This window comes from Dendrobium catenatum, unplaced genomic scaffold (assembly GCF_001605985.2).
Source record: "Dendrobium catenatum unplaced genomic scaffold, ASM160598v2 fragScaff_scaffold_1183, whole genome shotgun sequence".
In the NCBI taxonomy this organism is placed as follows: Eukaryota; Viridiplantae; Streptophyta; class Magnoliopsida; order Asparagales; family Orchidaceae; genus Dendrobium; species Dendrobium catenatum.
Window position 1 is genome coordinate 278,756 of NW_021319645.1, and position 23,416 is coordinate 302,171.

General features: G+C 35.7%; 2 protein-coding genes across 2 annotated transcripts; one reads left to right on the forward strand and one right to left on the reverse strand.

Moving 5' to 3' along the window:
• Positions 1-619: 619 nt before the first annotated feature.
• LOC110100156 (proteasome assembly chaperone 2) lies at positions 620-13,400 on the forward strand. Its single transcript, XM_028698940.1, has 7 exons — positions 620-845; positions 948-1,112; positions 8,659-8,717; positions 11,212-11,330; positions 11,415-11,652; positions 11,730-11,853; positions 12,834-13,400. Exons 1-7 carry the CDS (start codon positions 620-622, stop codon positions 12,911-12,913), a joined length of 1,011 nt encoding a protein of 336 aa, XP_028554773.1. The 3' UTR covers positions 12,914-13,400.
• Positions 13,401-20,137: 6,737 nt separating this feature from the next.
• LOC110100164 (allene oxide synthase 1, chloroplastic) lies at positions 20,138-21,933 on the reverse strand. The gene has a single exon (XM_020827593.2). The coding sequence runs from the start codon at positions 21,836-21,838 to the stop codon at positions 20,273-20,275; it is 1,566 nt and encodes a 521-aa protein (XP_020683252.1). The 5' UTR covers positions 21,839-21,933; the 3' UTR covers positions 20,138-20,272.
• Between the last annotated feature and the right edge of the window lie 1,483 nt (positions 21,934-23,416).

Genomic DNA, 23,416 nt, shown 5'->3' on the forward strand with positions numbered 1-23,416 from the left:
GCCTATTTTTTTTAAACATAATTTTTTCTCGTATTTTTTGAGTATGTTTTTGTGTGATTTGTGAGTATTAATATTTGCTACTTATTTATTTGCCACGCAAAAAATGTATCGTAAAAAAATACGTCATAAAATAGCAGTGTGGTACGCACATCCGAACACGTTCGGATTACGTACACAATATTCCTCCAAATAAGGGGTTTCCTGCGTATTTTCTTCCAAAAAAAGAGTTTGACCTTGATACCTTAAAATTTTAACATATAATATCCAAACCTAAACTACTATTTCCACGTCATCACTAAATAACATTTTTTAATCGCCGTCTTAAAGAAACAGAAAATCAAGTTGGGGGTTGTTTATATGATGAGTATATATATACAACGCTCTGGAGCAGACTTAGCTTCGTTTGCGATGACCTTTCTTACCGCAGTTCTTAGAGATCAGGCTGTTCTAGTATAGTAAAATTAAAATTTTTTGTGCTAAAAATGTTGCTTCAGGAAGCATATAAGGGGCGAGCTACCCATAAACGAAACGTTATTCTCCATTGCACTATGATTCTTATTACTTATGAAAAATTAACTGCATTCACATAATCATAAACATTAATATAATAAATGTAAGAATGGCTAATAATCTGAATGCAGCAGTTAAATTCCTTCTTAATTATTTTCTGCTTGCTACAATCGTTCGAACCAACACGAGAGTCAGATTTCACCATGTTCCTGTCCACGGTGGTTACCGTCCACTCCGCATCGTAGATTCTCTTTCTCATGGGCTTTCGTCGTCGAGCGGGGAAATAAGCTTCCCCTCCGATTGCCCTACCCTTCTTCTGGTTTGCACCTCGAAAGGCGAAAGCCGCTTTCCTCTCTTCTGGTTTATTCTTGTGTTTGAATGAACTTAGATTTCTAAATCTTTTTGTTTTATCTCGAATTGCGACCTAATCGCTGCAGCCTGGCTCTCATTCGGTAATGTCAGCCAGTTAGCTATCGATCTCCTGATCTCATCTTTGAGAGCTAAAAGAATTGCGTACTTGGACGAGCCTTCGGTTCTTCCTTGCGTTGGTAATGATGCTTACGGGCCGCTTCCAGAGGGTGATCTGCCCTTCCCTCTTGAAGGTTTGTTGAACGACATATAGTATTTTTTTTCTGTTTTTCTTAGGTTTTTTATTTCAGAGTGTCGAAAGCAAATTCTTCGCGCCTTCTGATTGGCTTGTTCAGTCTCTCTGTTTCTGTGAACCTTTTTTATGCGCTCATGCAAAAATTTTATTATGTGTACTGTGATTGAAGTGAAAATTTTAAACTGACTGTGCGCTGAAGTTACGAAAGATATAAGCTAATGAAAAAAATAGCTTAGGTGTTTGATCGTGTACAATGGAGAGTAGATGCACGATTAAAGATGTAAAATCTAATCAATGCAGAAGTTTTGCAGAAATGACTCAAATGGCGTAGGTCGAAAGGTGAACATCCAGAAATTATGCCGAAGAATTAACACGTCATGTAATACCTTGGGAGAATTAAGTAAGAACGAGAATTCATACGGCTAACTTGAAAGAGTTAAGATAATGACTATGATGATGATAATGATTTCTTGTCTCAATTTTACATTTTATACTACTGATGATAATGTTGTGACATATAAAATCTAGATAACCAAGCTTGTGATGATCAAGACAAAAATAACTTAGGGATCCAAATCTATTACTTCAGGGTTCTATATTACATGACTGCAATATAAGCATGATGAAGAGCGGAAAACTTTGCAATTTAAATAACACTTTTATCTGGTTATTGAACAAAGGGACCATTTGAATTTCACTATAGCTTTTTAAAATGTCAATTCTTAGAATGCATTTATACACCTATGAAATTTATGAATCACTAATCTTTCCATCTTAACCACCATAATTAACTTATTTAACTTTCTTGATGCATGTCAGAATGCCTAGATTCATTGCAAAAGTTATGAAATTTAATTTCTTAATATTTTTCTGAGGAACAGAGAGATCTGGTCTTGTTTTGTTTATGCAAACAACGAACAACACAACAAACAAGCTTTATCCCACAGTGGGGTCGGCTACATGAATCCTTTTTCATCCAATTGTATCCTATTAAGAGTAAATTCTCATTTAAATCAAAAAAAAATAATTTGTAATACTACTAATCAAGGTCTTCTGTAAGTGCTAACTCTTATCCTTCCTTAATATATGGGCGATCTAATACATATCTCTCTCCGTGTTGGCGTCATCAAAAGGCCTGATGTTTTTATGTGATCAAACTATTCAAGGAATGACTCTCCTTATCTTATATGCCCTGGAGCTACCTACAACGTATTTCACGTACATACTATATTCACAATCTTCTGTATAGTGTAAACTCACTCTCCCACTTGCTGACATCCAAGCGGTCTGCAACACTTAGATTTTAAATGCTTCTGATTGTGTTATTAATGGTCTAACATGTCCTCAATGTTGTATTAACTATTATGGAGAGAGGAGAGTGGTTGTCCATGTATGCACACAAACAACCACTAGCATAGCACCCTCTCTAAATGGCTTAACGCCTCCTCTATGTATAATCACATCATACGTATCTATCAGGGATAAGCGAAATCGTCGGCAGGGACAGCATAGGCTCGATGTTCGGCCTGTGGTCTTTCGATTAAAGTCGTCGTTTCCGTGGAAATCCATTTTTAAGCACTAGCAAAATAATGATATCTTCTTAAATGCTTGATCTTAATAAATCAAGGCATTAAGAGCCACAGTATATTGTGTGTTGCGGCGCACACTGCGCGTGGAGATTAATTAGTTCAGAATAACATTTAGTTGTATGTTCGTGAACGAAGCCTTAACGAAACATTAGATTCGTCATTTATGAATTATCTATATTACAATTTACCATCATATTTTTATTTTACAATAGTGGTACGACAGGAGTCGCGCTCTTGTTATACAATTTTTAACTTTCTGAACAAAAGGTATTTACATTTGTCAAAGTTTTGCTGATTCTCCTAGGATTGTTTAAGATGTTCATGAACAAATTTAATATTGTTTGTTCAATTGATTGTTTGTTAAATATGTTCATGAACTAACTCGTTAAGACTTGTTTTGTTTAAACAGCTCGATAAGCATTAAAACGAACAGAACATGAAACCGAACATGAAACCAAACAGTGAACACCCTTGAATAAACGACCAATACCATGAACACAAACATAAAGCCTCGGAATCAAAACAACCCGAACTTGAACGAAGCTATAATGATAAAACGAAACTCAAACATGACACTCACATACTCGGCCTCGGCCTCGATTCGTTTGGCAGCCCTAGTATACCATATCAACAAATTTAGTAAGGAATAGCAACAATATTTGAGAAATCAATTCCTTAATGAAGCTCTTCTTTAAAGAATTAAGTGTTTTATTCATATAATCTCCAGGAATATTGAATGGAAAAATGATTGATGAACAAAAAATGATATAAAATAACAAACTTAACATGACTATACTAGCACACATAAATCTTAGTACTAGTAATTTGAAGTTGGAGACTCACATTTCTAGAAATCCCTTGTTTGCAAAGAACTCTAATCAATAGTGTTGAAATAATTTTTCAGTAAAAATTGGTGGTCCTCGACTCTACTATTGAGACAGCAAAACCCATTCTATGAGAAAACAATCTTGAAGATGAGGGGAAAATAGAAAATCAATCCCAAGGAAAAGCTTAGTGATAATAAATTCATTATAGGAAGAAGAGACGAGTGGAATGAGCTATACCCATCATCATTAAAATTGAATAAAGGGATCTCAGCATAGATCCTTAAGAACAATATCAACTTCAGAAAATTATCTTTAGAAACTTAAATGTCTTCATACACGTTGGTGGATTGATATGAATTTGTTAAAATTGATATAGTGGTAAATAAAAGGGATTGATTATAGCTTAAGGAGCCCAAGTTTTGTATGCTACAATAATCTCCATTGTTTATAACATTTTTCCTGGATAAAATATAGTGAAAAAAATACATCATTAGCAACATCGGCAAATAGGATGTTATTACAGATTGTTAAGAGTAATATCATCATCTTAGGAAGATTATCTTCAGAAGCCTGAATTTCTTCATGCACATCATTAGCAATTATAACATCATCAATAACATTGAACAAAGGGCTCTCATCATAGCTCCTTAAGAACAATATTAACTTTGGAAGATTATCCTTGAAAACTTAAAGATCTTCATGCACATTGTTAGGTTGATACAAATTGATTAAAATGGATGTAGTGATAAATAAGAGGAATCAGTTATATAGCTGAAGGAGCCAAATTCAAAGTTTTGTTTGCTATAATAATCTCCATTGTTTATGACTTTTTCCCTTAAAAAAGATAGCAAAAAAACTGCACTATCGTTAGCAAAATTGACAAATGGGCTCTCATTTTAGATCATTAAGTTTACCATCATTAGTTCGGAGAGTTTATATTTGGAGGTTTGAAGGTCTTCATGCATATTGTTAGATTGATATGGATTTATGAAAACCAGATCTTTTTGAAATAAAAGGGATTGAATGCAGTGTAAGTATCAATTCAAATTAAATATGAAGATTGATAGGGATTGAATGCTTGGATCTCCTAGATGTATGAGAAACTGATGTTGTCCAAATTAGTTCCCTACATGGTTTCTCACTACATACAAAAATAATTTGTTTCTTGACCATTGATTTCAACCCAAAGAAGGTCATTGACGACTTTTATTAGTCCATGGAAGTTTGTTTAAAGTGTCCCTTGGTTTTGTTTACCGAAATGAGTCTCTTTCCTTAGGCCAATATGGCTTCAGTTAGGATGAGTCCTTCATAGTTTGATATGGTCAATATGGTCATGTTAAATTATAGATGGTAAAATTGGAAGGAAACTAGAACAAAAGTTTGAATTTGAATATTTGATGTTTGAGTCTCTTTTTGAAATTTAAACTTAAATTATAAATTCAAATTCAAATTTTAATGAATTTTATGCAGAGGTTGAGATTAGATATTTGGTGAAGGAAGAATGGGGGATACTGTGAAGGATATAGATATAATGATTGCTTAAAAGAGGAATAAAGATAATATAGCTACCATCAATCTTCATATTTAATTTGAATTTGTATTCAAATTCAAACTGGATTTTAATTTTCTCAATATATTTTAACTTCAATTTTTTTTAACTTAGAGTTTTCACTTTTTTTCTTTTATTTGAAGTTTGTTGTGACTAAGTTAATGGAGTGGTGTAGGGTGTTTGTGGCTATTAAAATGGGGGATGAAAGTTTTGTATGTATCAATCTCTGTTTAAAATTGCGCAATAAGAGGCGCGCCTCTGCGCAATTTGACCCAAAACCGCCTCAAGGCTTACGCAATTCCTCTCCTGGCAGAGGCGTACACCTCACTTGGACTGAGGCGCGCCTCAGAGGCGCAATTGGGCAATTCTGGCTAAGGCGTACGCCTCAAATATATGCTCAGTACCGTTAGGTGCATGCTTGGTACCGCTCAGTACCGTTAGGTGCATGCTCAGTACTGCTAAGGAACATGCTCGGTACCACTCGGTATCTTCCCATAAAAATAACTTACGAACTTAAAAAACAAATAGCCCCGCCAGGGGGCAGCGCCCCCTTGGACCCCCGGCAGTCTGCCATATTACTCTATTCATCTTCTTTAGTAATAGTTGTTAGTGTTAGTCTACTTCTTCATGAGTGCATGTTTTGATTGGAAGACATTGGACTTTATAGGAGGGAGGAAGGGGTGAGAAGATTCTCTTGAAGACTCATTTAGTGATGGGACATGATTAGATTATATATGTTCTTTCTTAATTATACTTTGGGAGTTTTGATAGACTAATATTTTGTGGTTTTGTACTTTGGGACATGATTTTATTACATCTATTTTCTTACTTTCCCCTAGTTTTAATTGTCATTTAGATGTTTTTATTGTATGATAGAATCTTACTATTTTTTACTTGCTAAAATCCTTAAATTCTCATTTACGCAATTCTTCATCGGGGAGGCTTACGCCTCACACCGCCTCGAGGCTTACGCCTCGCCTCACGGACGAAAAACGCCTCGAGGCTTATTTACGCAATTTTAAACCTTGGTATCAATGATGAAATGTATAAAAGAAAGTGAAATAATTAATACAAATGAATAAATTTAAAAAAAAAACTGAAGGTATATAATTTCACAATCTACATTGAATTTATGAAAGAGAATGTTATTGGAAACGCTGGGAAAGGTGTAGCAAAACTAAACTCAAAATAGGAAGGAAATTTTTTAATTTACTTTGGGATAACAAATTTAAAATTTTCTAGAGGCAATAATATGGCTTCCTGAGAGCTCTCCACGTGTCAACTTTTGGCAATGGTTGATTTTGTGAAGAAAAGGCCAACCATGTAGCACTAATGTGGCTACTAGATGCGAAAGTGGGCTCATTGGGTTGATCAAAGGTTGGCCCAATTTACTGCTATTGGATGCATATGTCAACATATGGTCTAATATATAAGTTAAAATATGTTATGATAGACATGGATAGTGGGATCCGCTTTCTTGGTCAACCTAGTATGTTATGGTGGGCTCACCAAGGCAATAGAGGTTATGAATAATCCAAAGGGCGAGGTGAGGCCCACTTCCCCTTCGGGTAGAGTTGGCTAGTTAGCAGCCTTGGGATCTAGCTAGCTGGCATGAAAACCCTTAGAAGTGCTACATGGAAAAGTGGGGATCACCTGAGGGAGGGGTTGGCAGTTCTTTAATTGAGCATCATGTTGTGTCATGTCCAATCATGTTGTGTTATAGAAAAAGTAAACATGAAAATAAATTCTTAGAATTTTGGGATCTAGTTGATTGACATAACACCCTATAGGCGTACATGGAAAATTGGGTTTCACATGACTCTGAGGGAGGTTAGAGTTTTTAGTTTATTGTAATGTCATTTTCTATTGTGTTATGGAAAAAGCGAATAAAAAATTAAATCATAAGGGTTCCTATCGCCCATTTAGCAACTTTGTCTGGCAATATGGCTGGGTTGAACCTCATGACTTTTTCTCAACTCCTTATTAACGTGGGGTTGAGTTGTGGTGGATTTTGTGGCCTAGTGGCCTTTTTCATAATTTTTGATGTTACATGGTGTTTGAGGCGATTGTATGATCGTGGATAGGAAACTTCATGGAGAGCTCAATGGGGAGTGATGAGTGGCAGAGCACAATAAATAAGTTTTAATAAACATGTGATAGAGAGAACGAGTTTGTTTTTCTATTTGGCATGTCTTGTGGAATTCTAAAGAAGGGCCATAGCTCTTCTTGTTGCAATGATGAGGCGACGAGGAGGCCAAAAGGCTTGGTATGTGACACATGAGAGGAGGTTTTTGGAACTCATCATTATAGGGCGAGCATGGTTGGAGCTTAGATAGGCTTTGTTGATTGGTTGCTTTTAGTTCATTGAAGTCGGTTCTTCTTTGTGAAGCCTAGCATTGGGGTATTTGTGGGAGGAAGTGCTTGAGTGAGGTGATTAAATGTGGCATTGGTGTAGGTTGCAAGCACGGTAGCCATCGAGATACATGACAGGAAGAGCATAGTTGGCTAGAATTCTCACAAAGTGGTGCATAGGAAGTTTTATTGAGCTCCATTCCACGGTCGGCTTGTGGAAACTGATCCACATTATTGATTGGGTTAGACTTGAGCCATTCGCATAATTTTTTCTTTTTTCCATCAGCATAATTTTTTTTCTTCTTTCCAAATCATTTCAGACTTAGAAAATTCAAATAACAGACCATTACCTGATTAGTTTAAGTAACTAATTGGCCCTAAACCATTTAAATAATTTAATAATTACTTAGTTTTATCAGTTTTTCTTACATTATTATAGGCGTTTGCTCATTCATGTTGCATAAAGGATGCTATCTGAAACTGTTGTTCAACTAGATTGAAGTTAGAACTGTCCTTAGGACAATTTCTTTTGTTTTTATTCATGTTGAGTCCTGATATATTGTGGAGGAACGTGCCGTGCTTTACAAGATATTAAAATAATACCCTAGTATGCTTGTTGACGACCCAATAATTAAGTTTTCCAATGCAGGTCTATCATTTATATAATATTCATTTTTTTATTTATTCAGCTTTTTATCTAATATGTGTCTCTGCATCTGCTGGGTTAATTGTAGTCGTACAACAACAATTTTATCATTTCTAATGGAACAATCACAAAAAAGTTTGTAAATTGAATCTTTTTTTTGGCAACCACCATAGAGATTTCTTTGATTTTGGACATGCTACCAGGAATTTAATCATCATCTAAGTATTCAATGTGCAATTATGAAATAAACAATAGCCTTTAAAAATGAGAATTGGGTTTATACAAAAACCTTTTGCTCAAGAGTGGTGTCAAGTTAGCTCTCATGAAATGCCTAGCATGTGAGTATGAACCATGGAATATTTATTTCACCTCCTAGCATGTTCCACATCTTTTTTGTGCATTCTGAAAGAGGGAATCAATTTTGTTTTTCAAGAGAACCTCTTTACGTCAAATTTTTGCCAAAATGAAAGTTTCATATGTTGAGGTTTTCCGAATTTAATAATTAGTTACCTGGAATTACATTATCTTCAATAATATCTTTCAAATAACTTTGTGATTCAGTTAATTGGTGCCAATTTCAGCTTACGAGTCTGCTCCTCATGGTCTGACTCTCATCCAACAGCGTTCTCCAGTTATCAAGGTGACCAAACTTCTTGAATTCAGGTTTAACTTATTTATGTTTTCAAAATGAGCTTTTTCCATTGTCACTCAATATCATGCAATCTTGATGCTGAAATTGCCTCCCATTTTTTCCTTAAGCTTTAGTAAACAGCATTCAAGGAGATTTCTGGGAGTTAACTATGATGTTTAACTTCACTTCTGTTTCTTGCTTACTACTGCAACTATTAGGACAATCGTAGTTCAGATATGAACAAAATTCTGATAAGCGTTAGTAAGAGTCAGTGTTATTTGGCTTGTTCTAATGCTTAATGGCCTGGTTACTCTTGGACTTGTTCCTAATTAATAATTTGGTTTTTCTAGAGAGGTGAATGGGTTGCTTGATATGTGTGTAGTGCTGCTATCAAGAATGTGTTGCTTGGCCAAAGATAGTGAAACTAGATCTATTATGATCTTCAATTACTTATATCGATGCCAAGTTCATTCTATTGGCTAATCGATGTTATTTGAATTATTGAAAATTTAGTTTGTTAGGAAGTTGTACTCCCATGTTTTGCCCCTAGACTGTTGCCTGAATGATAGCTGTTAGGTCATACTCAATGGAGGAACCATTTTATGCTGGCTAAATCGGTTACTAAAAAAAATAAAGCTTTCATGAATCGTGAGGCCCTGCTGACCGAGGCGAGCTCGTTCATGAATACCTTTGCAAGAAATACGGCTGGGGCCGCTTGTTCTCCACCGCTGATGCCCTAAAGACAAGAAACTCCCATGGCGCTTGTCCTGGCTTCCAACTCCGTTGAATTTTTTTTTTTGGAGTGTATTTGTGTCTCTGTTAGTATCTTTTCAGTTTGTCTCTCAGAAATTATGCTCAAGAATTCTCTCTCTCATGCGATTGTTTGGAAGATCCTTTTGTTGGAAGCTGTTGATTTTAAGCTTCTTTGGGGTTAGTAAATTTCTAAGGTATTAGCAACGATTTTTTTTCTTAAGTGACATTTGTATGAAAGCTATATAAGAAATGAGCGATTTTGAAGTGCAATCTTTGTAATGATGAAGTTTGAGGGCTGCTATCATGAATGAAATTCCGAAGGAATTACTCACAAAAATTCATATGAGGAATTGTTTTCTATAATTAGATTTGCTTTGGAATTTGTGCTATTCATAAAGATTTGTGCACTTGGCAAGATTTTATAAATTGCTCAAATCTTAAAATGAATCCAATGGTAAAAGAAACACTTCCTCCTGTGAACTTTTGTTTCTTCCTTGTAAGAATTTTGTCGGCCTATCTTATCTTATATTTCAAATTCCTTAATAACACTGTATGATTCTTTGTTTTAAGTTAAGATAGTTCACTTGTTTTCCTAGTTTGTTCAATTGGTCTATAAAGGGGTATTCCCCGTGTTCTTTTGTTCTATTATCTTCTTTTAACATGGATATCTTAAAGTTTAAAGCATGTGGGTTGGTTTATAATGGACGAGTTTGAAATTCAAATTTATTAAGCCAATCCTATTTATTAAAGCATAAATGGTGATATATTATGGCATGAAGCACGAATAATAAAAGAAGCAAGATTTATTATGTAATAGATGATAACTGGCTCAACGATTGTCTAGTTCTATATATTAAGAAAAAAGTATTTGTCTTGAATACAATATTATCAGAAAATATAAAATAGAATGTAAAGCTCGTAATTTATTTATTTATTAATTATAATGTAATATAAGAATTTGTTTTGTATTCTATCTTAATTTTTTTTTATAAATTTGTTCTCCTTAAAACTAAGGTTGGTTCCGCCTTTGATCATTCTGGTTCTTTTTTATCTGTCTCTGCTAGTTAAGCCTAGGATTTCTGAGGCTTCAATTGGTGAACTTTGTTTCGTTGCACGTGGCCAGGTCATTCAGTGCTGTTGGGAACACCTTTTCTCTGAATATGCACTAACAGGATACTTTTATTATACTAGCTTTTTGCTGCGCTTAATATGTATAAGCCCAACTCATGGTTATAAGGTAATTTAGTCGTGCATTTTTTGGGGAAAATAGAAAGTTTGCTAACAGAAGGATACCAAAAGGGTGAATGAGATGACAAAAAGGTCAATGTGAAAAATCTCAGCATTTTTTTTTTGTGACGAGGAACCGTCCACTGCCACTCCCGGCTTTGCTGAGCGCGCTTGGCAGTCCATAAACCCATGCCGACCTACCGGGCCACCCACGACACTGTACCCACAGTCGGCGCTTTGGGGCCCCCACTTAAGGGGCGACTGCCACTCGAGAGAATCGAACTCGGGATGGGGATTCCCAACCGAGCATGCCCACCAACCAAGCTAAGCATCGGTGGGTAACTCACCAAATTGGCTTCAACTAAATGTAGCTCTTACTGGGAATTAATGAATAAGAAAGATCGAAGCTGGCTCCAAATTACGATCTTTATGTTCTTGGTTGTTGTTGTCTTTTTGCTTGAAAAACAAAGTTTTCATGACAGGATTTATGAGGGTTTGCATAATTGGTTGTCCATTGATTCAGGGGATGATGATTGAATTTGCAGAAAACTTGGCTAATTTTGTAACAGCTATTGGAAAGAAGCATATTGTTATTCTTTCCAGCTTAGATTCTGGTAAAAGAAAGCAAATTGATGGATCCAGGTAATTCTCTTCACTTTTTTTTTTTTAATGGTGCTGTCAGCTCTCTCTGTCGCATCCATACTGATTTTATATCTTTACTTTTAGTTTTATGCAGATATATTACATTTCAAGTGTCAATGATGATGGAAATGATGTAAATTATGAAAGACTGGGATGGAAAAGACTGGAAGAATATAAACCTCTTGAGAGGAGATGGAAATATCTCAATCATCTTGCGGAAGGAAATCTTAGTCATGATGGCTTTGTAGATCTCGACAGCGAATTGGTTGATGATGATTACTATGCAGGACTGCCTTTTGCTGCATTATTTGTTTTCTGCAAGGTGATTATTTTGGTGGATAATAAGACTTTCCTTCATTCTTCAGGATTCTTGTGGTTAACTTCTTTGAATTGGTTTAGGCAAAGGGAGTCAAAGTTACTTGTTTGCTATGCTATTGTTCGGAAGGAGATAATATGCAAGATTCTTTCCAGTTAGCTGAGGCCTCTTGCCAGCTTCTGGGTCTTAATCCTGAAAATTTCCATGGTGAGTTTAAGCCTTGTTTATTGTAAGTTAGTTTCATATTTATTATTTGGTATATTAATTCCATTTTATTTTATCGCAGCATGGCTTTTTTTATTGGCTTATGGTTCAAGTAATTGTTGAAACAAAAGTTAGGATAGAAAAGTAGAAATAGTATTGCAAATATAGCGAGGCTCAATGATATAATAAAGTATGAGAAAAGGATTAAAATGGTCTCTTGATTCTTTATGAAATATCAAAATGACCCCAACTGTATTAAAGGATTATTTTGATCTCTCAACTCCTTAAAGAGGAACAAAAAATAGAGGTCTCAATTTCGGGTTTTGAGTCGGGTTCAGGTCAAACCCGGAATTGACACGGGTTCAAACTGGTTCATCCAAACCCAACTTGGTTTTGCAAATGGGTTGAAAATACGAACCCGGACCCGACCCGACCCGACATGGTTTTTTAAAACTCAAGGACGTGAGGTGAGGCAGCGTAGGCGACAGCGCACTCAGTGCCGGCAGTGCCGGCTTCGGCAGCGTCATCAACTGGACTGAGGACTCGACGTGACACGTGACTCAACGCGGGCAGACTCGACTGCTCCGGCAGACTCGACAATGCGACAGACGACGCTGTCAGTTTTCGAGTCGGGTCATTCCTGGGTTTTCAGTGCAACCCGAACCGGACATGATTTTTGAAATGGGTCGATTTGTCGAACCCGAACTTGACCCGTTTCACAAACGGGTTGCCCTTAACCCAAATTTTTTTGGTCGGATTCGAGTTGGGTTTTCAAGTCTTGTCAAATATTGACACCCCTATCAAAAAGTCTTATCATGTGACTATTTTGATTTATTTTTAAAAACTCGAAGGACCAAAATGATCCTTTAATACAATTGAGAATTATTTTATTCATTCTTAAAGAATTAAGAGATAATTTTGATCCTTTTATTTATATTGTATTCATATGATATAAGAATATCATTATATCATTTTCAATACAGGTAACGAGCCAGGAGGATGGGCGATTCCACTTTCATGGAAAACAGTCTACGGGCCGCCGCCAGATATGTCTCTCTTCTGATCTGTACTCCGATCAGATCAAATTTGAACTCTATAGAATCTCATACGGGAACTCTTTGTAGTCTGAATGCTAAACGGTACGTTTCCGTCCTTGTTATCTGATTCCCACAGTAGCTGAGGTTAGTTGTCCACACCAACCTAAACGTTGAGGAGGATATGATCTTGTTCTTCACAAATCTGACTTTTTTTACCTCAACAGCTGAACATTATTTTCACAAAGAGTCTATTTATAGTTTGTCGTTCTGAAGAAATCATTTTGTGCAGAATCCGGACGAAAAGAATCATTCGGATATATGAGTGTACACACTGTGTATAAACTCACAGTTCGGACGGTTCTTCCTTTCCGGACTCCGCACAGAATAATTTCTCGTCGTTATGTAATTCAAACCTTACACTTGAGAACACTTGGAAATGTTTGATTTCAATTATGCGTACATTAGACCAGCATGAAACCATTTTACATAGTAGAAGGATAAATATTTACTGAACATGTAAATATTGAAATAATAGTCTATATTCGTTGAACATTATAAAGAGTAGAACAAATAAACAGGTAAGAAACATAAAATCCTATTTTAAATGGCTGCTTCAATGTTTTTTTTAAGGAATTAAATCTGACAGCATTTAAATTCCTTAGTAATTTTGAATATATAAGTGGAGGTAAGAGGAAAAGAGATTTGAACAGAGAGGAGTGCGAGAGATGAATGAGAGAGAGAGAGAGAGAGAGAGAGAGAGCAAATCAAGCTTGTTTATAGAAATAGATAGGCCTGAGGGTAATTATAAGGCTGAAACTAAATGACTATTGTAATTTGTAAATGAATAAATTCCAAATAAGATATATAAAGGTAAAGAAAATATAAATGTTTTGAAATTCATTACAAAATGAAAGTAACCGATTTCATTAAGTTTTTGTTTGGTATAGTTTTTTTTTACTCTTTTTAAATTACTTTTTTAGTATAAAAATTTTAAAAGTTATTTTTAAAAAAAGTAAGAAAATTGTCCCAAATAAAGTCTAATGTTTTATTAGGAATAATTTTTTTTGCTGTTTTTTAACATATCTTTTTAGAAGAAAAATATTTTAAATTAAAAATTTTGTATTAGAAAGCTGCTTTAGAACACACTGACAATGGTGTCTTAAATGAAGTCTAAGTCTTGATTGGGTTATCACTCCCTCTAGGTATGAAGATCTTTCTTTTGGTGAGTTATGCTAATTTTGAGATTGTTGTAACTCAACATGAGACAGTCATTTGGAATTGATGCTACGGTTGGTAACTAACATAGCTAATTGGAATTGAAATTTCACTTGCAAAGGTATCTATTTGAAACTTTGGAGTGTAAAGAGCAGCTGTGTGCATCACTAACATTTTATGTTCAACATGCACAAAGACCGTCAGAGAATCAGAGCTCAAGAATGAATTGTATAAATTAGACTTATTTGAAAGAGTGTGTAATTTATATTAGCTTAGCAATAGTGCACACATACAAAGGGAGTGAAAAAGAAATATTAATTTTTCTATCAATTGTACTGTACAAACTAAATCGAATTGTACAATCAGTTGAAATATAAATTAATTAAAATAGTTAATTTAAATAAAAATAATAATTTTGAGTTATAACTAATCATATAGTATGAGCATCATATCATATTAGACGATCAGTTATAATTAAGAAATCTCACCGGCGAATCCAACTTACCTAAAATAGGCAAATTTGAATTTTGAAAATGAAACTCTTCATATTATACGAGCCTATTTGTATTGCACAATCTTTTAAAATATTGTCTAATTTAAGTAAGATAATTAAAGAATCAAACCAAATATGAATTGATCACAGATTGTATTGTGTGATCATAGTTCATAGTATATGAATCACCTGATGACACTTTAGACTAATTTTGGTTTGTCTTGTATGATCTGATATTTGATTTGAACTAATCTTCCTGTAATATTATTCATTCATCTAGTATGATCAGTAAAAAATTGAATTGATTATATTGTATTACTATTCATTTTACAATATTAATAGTGAGAAAATTGAACTAATAGTACTCTATGATCCATATATTGTGATATACAAACACAGGCGGCAAAATTGAATTATTAGGATTTTTGGAAGTTCACTATTTAAACTCTCTTAATAACCCTTGTAAATATCTTTGGTAGTTTAAGGGTTGAGTCTTTTATAAGTGAGAGCTTGAAGAGAGGGTTTTGAACAAGGGAGAGAAAGGGTAAAGTTGTGAGAGAGGAGAAAGATCCTCGTTGGTTCAAGGGAGTGTGAGAGAGAGTTTCACATGATTGCACCAGAGAACTTGCATCTAAGTTCCTCAATGTGTCAAGGTTTGTCTTGAGGAAGCTCCGGAAAGACCCCTTTAGTGTCAAAGGACCACTAGCTAATATGTCGTATCAGGAAGGTGAAAGTGATTCGAGCTACTCCACCTCATTAGGAGGGTGAAAGTAATTTGGGTTACACCACCTCACTAAGAGAGAGAAAGTGATTTGGGCTACTCCGCATCACCAGGAGGGTGAAAGTGATTTTGGTTCTCAACCGCACCAAGGAGATGAAAGTAATTTTATAAGAGCTTCTCTGTATAGCTGTGGGAACTGAAGGAGATTCACTAAGAGTTTTGTGCAATACTTGAAGATGACTTCAGAGAGTAGATGTAGGTCAAGTTGACTGAACCACTATAAAAATCTGATTTACTTGTTTTTTTTCTTTCCGCATTTTATTTTATGCTCTTTATTTTATTGTACATCTACTTTTTGCAATTTAGTTTTGTTTTGGCTACTCTTTAGGCAGTACTAAATTTAATAAATTTCAAGCTCCCCATGAGAATGATACTCTTCTCATCACTCTATTACTTGACACGACACACACATTTTTGTAGAACAAGATTTACACCTTGATAAATTAAACTTTATTCAGAGGACCAAGTAATGTGTGTAATAAAAACCTATGAAGTTTTTAATTTCGTTGCAAGAGAACTCTTAAAAACAATTATCCTATTTTTTTATTTTATATTGTTGAACAAATTACTAATTTTATATTATCTTTTTTTTTTTTTAATTTTTATCTACTTTGTTTTTCAACTGCTTACTAATTAATTGTTATTATAAGTATTTTACTTATTTTCTATTATGTTGGTTACTGTTGCATGCGTACTAATCAACGTTTTCATAATCGGACCGGACCGGTCGGTTCAACCGGTTGAACCGCGAACCGGTCGGTCGGCCGGTTACGGTTCAAATCAGAACCGGGAAATGCAAAAATCGGAGTTGGACCGCTCGGACCGGCGACTGGTCCCGGTTTCGAAAAAACCGCCTTCAAGAAAAAAGCCGCCATCTTAGCGAGGAATAGGATCGCACGCTGAGCATGCTTCTTTAATGCAAAAATGAAAAATCCAAACCCTATTTCATTTCTTTCGATTTCGACTGCTCGGTTTCTTTACTTCTTCCCGACGTCTCTTCCCCCAGACGCTCGTCCGTCGCAAACTCGCGAAGGCTACGCCGTCGTCCACCGAAAGAGGAGAGCTCGTTCGCGAAGACGAGGCAAACACTTACGAGCCTTCTATGTATGTTTTTAAAACTTTTGTATCCTTGATTCCTTTCATTCCTTTGTTTCTATTTAAAAAAAAAAAAAAAAAACTCAAAAACACATACATGAATCAATGGTTGTTTTCTTTTTTCATGTATGTTTTTAACTTGATTTTCCTATTCTAAAATGTAATTTTTTTTTTCGAATTTCAGTTTGCTGCATATGATCTTCGGCTTGGAAATCAAACCGAAAACCTGCATTTTCTCATTTTCTCAAATTTCGGTTTGCTGGGGGTTTTAGGGATTGAGCCTAGCTTTCTAGTAGTGATGAAAATAAGCTCAATGCATGAATTTTGTCATTAAAGTTGGTGCAAACCGAGCCAAAGTATCTTGTGAATAGGACTGTCACACCAGTTTAAATAAATTTAGAAATGGCGAGAAGGCATGACTCTCTTGGCCTTGCAATCCTTCCTGAATAGGACTGTCACACCAGTTTTATTTTTGTATAAAGTCAAGAAGTTTTACTGTGAAAATCATAGAGTTTGAAATATTCCCTAACTAAATGTTTCAGTTTTCTGTTCTGGTCAGAAACATAAGTCTAGGATAAATGAGCGTGCAAGTTAGGTTTCATACATTATTCTACTAGTTAATAATTAATTTTAATTTTTTTAATAATATTGTTATTTATTACGTCATCCGGTTCGATCCCGATTCGAACCGGTCGAACCGTGAACCTCTCCTTCCTCCGGTTCGTTGTCCGGTCCGGTTCTGAAAACCTTGGTACTAATAAACAACTAGTAAAGATCTTATTTGACGTTGGAATTAAAAAGACACTTACAAAAATAAAAAAAAATTAAAAAAAATTGTAAATGACGTAAAAATGACTGAGCAAATTCAAGTATTTATCACTATCAAACTAAAAAATTGTCACAAAAATGTTATCATTCATTTATAAAGTCAATTGGGAAATAATTGCATATTTCATGTATAAGTGAAGGGGTCGAACTTTATAAATATATTTGAATTTTTTTTATTTGCATTAAAATTTTCATTTATTATTTCAATAAAAATTATTTCTTTATAATTATTTTTTCAATTTATAAGCGAATTGATTCCATCTATTTAATCTACAATAATTTTTTTATAATGAGCATCCATCCAAATACTCAAAAATTGTCTCTAAAGGCTTCCAAGTTTTTTATAAATCAAAATATTTCAAAATCATTCTCTCTCTCTCTCTATTATTGAGAGTTCTATTACAAAAGGGATACAATCTTGATTATTTTTTTGCCAAAAGTGCAAAAAAAGTTATGGGAATATGTAATCCATCCTTAACTAATAATTAAAATTTTAATTTCAAAATAATTTCCTTTTATTGCCAAAAGTTGTGGTCATTTGATTAAAGCTTCGTTTGCGACGCCTTTTGTAAAAGGTAGCTTTAATTTGTTTGAGAGATTGAATGTTTCTAATAGAAAGTCAAATGCTAAAATGTTTATGAAAACAGTACAAAAAATGAAGTTACATAAAAAATAGTTTTATAAAAATGACACATACAAACAGCAACTCAAAAGTAATTTTGTCGTTTTGAAACAAAAAAGGCAAAATTAATCCCTCTCGAACGAGGCCTAAGTTGAATCAAAACGATTGATTTTGAACTAGAGCCAAATCTTATAATTAAGTTCTTAAATCTTAATTCATAAGTTAAAATTAAAATTTTTAATTTTAGGTGAGTTAAATTTGCTTTAGCTTTGTTATTATTGATTTGATTTAGGCTTAGTTTGAGGTAGTTTTTTTTATTGATTTTTAAAGTAACTTTTTAATAAAAATTTATTTTGAATTAGAAACTTTTGTAATAAAAATATGTTTTAAAAAATAGTAAGAAATTTATAGCAAACAAAGCTTTAATTTTGAACGAATAGCCTTAAGTTCTTAAAGGAGAATAGATAATCAACTCAAAATTATTTCATCTTAATATAATATTGAATTTATTAAATGAATTTGTCTGCTATAAATACTTAAATCTTAATCAATTAGATAAACGAATAATTGAATTCCGTCTATTTTTTTTTTAACATTTTGTAGGGACATTTGAGCTAATTAAGGCACTCACATACACATCATACATATAAGTTTTGAACGCAGGACTTCTTATGTTTTGAACATTTAGGCTAATTAATAAACTCACACATACATCACATATGCAAACTTCAAACTCAAAATCTTTGATTGATAACAAAAGTTATCAACCAACTTATCAAGATGATTTGCATACTTAAGACATCTTGGTTAGTACCTAAAGTTCTAAACCAACGGATTAGAATGAGCTACATACAACAACAACATCAAGCCTTCATCCCACTACGTGGGGTCAGCAATATGAATACCTTTTATGCATTATGTATGATTAAGAGTGAAATTCTCATTTAAATTTAATAAAGAAATATCATTTCTAATATTTTTTAGTCAAATTTTTTTAGGTCTATCACTATCTTTATGAATATTGGTTAAATCTAATACATCTAATCTCCTACTGGGTCATCAGAAGGTCGCCATTTTATGTGACCAAGCCATTTAATAAAAAAGAAAGAAAAAAAAATCAAACATTAATAAGAAAATCCACATATAAGAAAAAATTTCAAGATATAAATAAATTTTTATTATGAATTAGAAGAACATTCAAATCCACATATTACAACTCTCAAATTTATTTTTAACTAATGAACAACAAATTTGGACACCCAAAAATATATATATGAAAAAAATTCAATATTATCATGTAAATTTACATAACAAAAGGCTTTGAAATCCATTTAATGCATGTGCATCATTGACTAGTGATGAATTATTAAAGCCGTTGGTACAATAATGCCATAAATCTATGGCTCCATTAAGCGTCATCAAACAACTAACTTTACATTTCCAGCACTATCCATATTATTCCTAGTTTCTAAGAAGCCATAAATAATAACAAAAAGTAGCATGTCGCCCACCACCATATATCTCATAATAGAAAAATCTCAAAATAATCATTAAATTATTCATATATGATCATTTTAGTCCCAAAATATTAAGATTTGTTTAGGACGGCTTTTTTAGCGCTTCTTAAAGCAGCTTTTTAGTGCAAAAAATTAAAAGTTTGTACGAGAAAGCTGCTTTAAAAAGTAGTAAGAAAGTCATCCCAATCAAAGCCTAAATTCTTTCGATTTAATAGCTCGACTATATTAAATTGATCCAAACTAATCTATCATGTTATTTTTTGATATAAAATTGATTTCAATTTATGCCCTCGACTTTACAGAATTGATCCTATTTTAGGTTTCGTTTGGGATAGCTTTCTTATTACTTCTTAAAACATCTTTCTAATAGAAAAATTTTATTTTTTACTAAAAAGCTATTTTAAGAAACGGAAAGAAAGCCGTGGCAAACAAAGCCTTAATCTTAAAAAGATTATTCTAGATCAATTTTATATAATCAGAAGATTAAATTGAGAGAAATTGTTCTGTGCGGAGTCTGAACGTGAAGAATCGTTCGGACATGTTAGTGTAAACACTATGTACAAATTTGTACATAGTGTATATCAAATTTGTACACAGTGTGACAGTCCGAATAGTTTTTCCCGTCCATACTCCGCACAGAATAATTTCACTTAAATTGAAGCAACATTACACTTAGGGATTAAAATGACAATATCCAAATAGTGGCGGGACTATTTTGAAATTTAACTCTATCTCAATAGGCCATTACAATCCAAAACTATTTATTAATATTATAGTTACATCTGAACTTATAAGCGATAAGCATCTTAAATTAACATTTTGCTCTTCCCCCTTTCAAAAGCTCGCCCTCTTCAACGACGTCAGCTTCACCGACGAGCCCAATGCGGACGAGCCAACCTCAATCTCAAAGGAATCATACCTTAAAAACAATTCTATAACGAGCAATCTCGCCACCAACACGACGAAATCCTTACCGGCGCACTGCTTATTCTCCACCGTCGGCCCTTCCGTCTCCGGCCCGTTTGACCACACCACATGCCTCAGCAGCCGCTCACCTTCCTCTCCGACAAACCTATCTCCGACGAACTCTTCTGCTCGATCAAAAACCCTAGGATCCTTTGTCGCAAACGGCTGGTAACCAAACAAAACTTCCCCCGTCTTCACCTCAAACGCAGCATCATGGCTCCGAATCAATAGATCCCTTTTCGCCTTCCCGTACTGCATTGAAACGGGCGGTTCGATTCTGAGAGCTTCGTAGACGACGGATTTTACGAGTGGCATTTCTTCTTCGATCACCCGCATCCCGATTTGGCCGGCATTTGAACGCACGGCGGCGCGAACCTCAGCTGCGAGGCGGGAGTGGAGACGCCCGCCGGCGCGGCCGAGCCATTTGACGATGTTGGGGAAGAGGATCTTCATGCCACCGAAGGAGTTGAAGCAGATGGAGAAGACAAGGTTGTGAACGGCTTCCTCGCGCGAGATCCCGAGCCGATTGGCCTCGTCCAGCACTGGACCGGCGGATTCGCGGAAGAAATCGGCTAGGCGGTCGTAGTCGGCGCGGATGAGCGCTGGCGGGAGGCGAAAGGAGTGGAGAGTAGCGTCCTCGATAAACCTCGGAAGGCCGATGGTGAGCAACGGACCGATCTGGAACAAAACCCATTTTGTGATGATTCCTGGCGCATCAGATCCGAGCGGTGAATCCGCCGGATCACGCCCGAGAAGCGCACGAGAGAGGAAATCGAAGCAGGCGCGATCATTCCCCGGGCCAAAATCTACTTTCCCTTGTTTTGATAAATCGGATTCGAGAGATGAGAATAGAGACCCAAAAGCGCGGCGGAACTCGGGGATGAGAGACCGGCGACGATGCGATAGGAGGAAGAAGAGGAGCTTCTTGAGCGGGGCGTGAAGGGGTTCGGAGGGATCAAGGTACGAGAGGACGCGGTAGCCGCCAGTGAGGTCGGTGGAGGGCATGAAGGTGCCGGTGAAGAGGTCGCGCTTCTCGACAGCGGAGGTATCGAAGAGGATTGGGAAGGAGACGGCGTCGAGGAGAGCAATCACGCGGGGGTCGGCGGAGATAGGGGGGCCGGGAGGCATATTGACGCGGAAGACGGTGGAGTTGTAGCGTCTGATGCGGGAGCGGAAAAAGGCATCGCAGCCTTCAGTGTAGAAGTAGGCAAAGCGATCTTTGATAGAGCCGAGTAAGGGGAAGCCGTAATCGCCGGGGATTTTACGGAGGGGGAGGTCGGCCGGCGGTGCGTTGGCGGAGAGGGTGGACGGGCGGTCGGCGATAGAACTGCGGATGGTGATTGAGAAGGGAGGAAAGCTGGTGGTGGTCCGGTAGGAGAAGAGAGGAAGACGAGGGCTGGAATTCGGCGTGGAGAAGGCAGCTGTGGCGGCCATTGTATCACACACACACTCTCTCTCTCTACCCCTCTGGATCGATCGATCGATCAGTTCTATATCGGGCTTGGTGTGGGGGAGAGGATGAGAGTGGGGATTAAATATATATATATATATATATATATATAATTTAGCGATTGTGATGTTATAAATGATAATTGCTTATATTCATATATGTTTAATAGATAGTTGACGGATCATGACAAAGGAAATCTCATGGAGCCCACATGGTACTGGCCCAAAGTGATTAATAGGTGCTACTTGCCTGAGCTTTACTAAGAAGCTCACCTTTTATGGGACAAATTGAGGATTCCACGTCAAATTAGGAGCTCGATACTCCCCGCATAATTGGAGTACTATCTCAATCACTTGCTCACTTTGGAAGTGACCTCAAGCACTCGCTCTTTCCCATAGCGAACATCCTCACTAATTCAGCTACAAGAAAGCGCTTACTTATAGGACTCTCAACTGAACTATCCATGACCATTGAACTTGAAACTCTCCATTCTCGTGACAACACCTTAATTGCATCTCTTTTCTCAGATGATCTAAGGTCTCACACAGTAGTTATTGATAATATCAACCACTAGTCCACATAATAATTGCCTCTCTTTTCTCAGATGATTCAAAGCCTCCCACATACTTGTTGCCACTGGCCCCCTTTCATCTCAACACTTGTCCACATACTTGCCTAAACACATTTGCCCTCATCAATTATGTATTATTGAAGTCACCCAAAGGAAACTTGTCGAAGCCTTCTGACCTCACTCTCCTTCAACAAATCAGGAGGTGACACGTGTTTAGGATAACTTGTAGCATTTTATAGGTATCGTGTAGCATTATACTTTTTTACTTTTTCTCTTTGTAGCATTTCCTGTAGTTAACAAACCTTATAAATAAGGGGTGATATGCAATAATGAGGTGGAAATTTAATTGAATTTAGTGAACATTATGTTATTTTGAGATCTAAATCTTTCTTGATCATTATATAAAACTTTCTTCCACTATCTGAATTATCTTCATTCACACGGGTCAAGCTCACCTGCTCATAGGTTCAACATTTTAATAAGGTCTTGTGTCTCCTATAAACAAATTTTGATCTAACATTGCCTCAAGTGCAAAAAGCATGGATTGATGCCATAGATGAGAAGGCGGGCCAAAACCAATGAGTTAAACCACTTGGAGCCATCAGTGAACATGTAGAATGCCATTTATCTCACTTATCATAACCTCACCGAGATGGAAGAAAGAATTATGATGGCAATCCAAGACAACTTGGCAAGCCTCCAAAGGCGAGTATGAGGTGACATCACCCTTGAAGGTTCTTCAAACTTGATAATTTGCCACAAGTGGCCACAAGATAAAGTGTTGATCTCGATGCCAATTCTTGATTACACTTGCACATTGATGAATGACGAAGACAATATCCCATTGATTGGATGACTTTGAAGAGATGGGCCCTCGCTAGCGAATGTTTCTTTAAGAGAGATCACCAAGGTCAGGCCACCTCTTATAGGGGAAAGACTGATTTGATTGACCATTTAAATTTTTTTTAGTCAATGACTTCTTTGCTAAACA

Bases quoted from the DNA above. Each gene is read 5' to 3' on its own strand.
- LOC110100156 (XM_028698940.1), top strand. From the start codon at position 620: ATGGCTAATAATCTGAATGCAGCAGTTAAATTCCTTCTTAATTATTTT. The intron at 1,113-8,658 runs GTTTGTTGAACG...TGCCAATTTCAG, and splicing joins TCTGCCCTTCCCTCTTGAAG to CTTACGAGTCTGCTCCTCAT. The intron at 11,331-11,414 runs GTAATTCTCTTC...CTTTACTTTTAG, and splicing joins AAGCAAATTGATGGATCCAG to TTTTATGCAGATATATTACA.
- LOC110100164 (XM_020827593.2), bottom strand. From the start codon at position 21,838: ATGGCCGCCACAGCTGCCTTCTCCACGCCGAATTCCAGCCCTCGTCTT.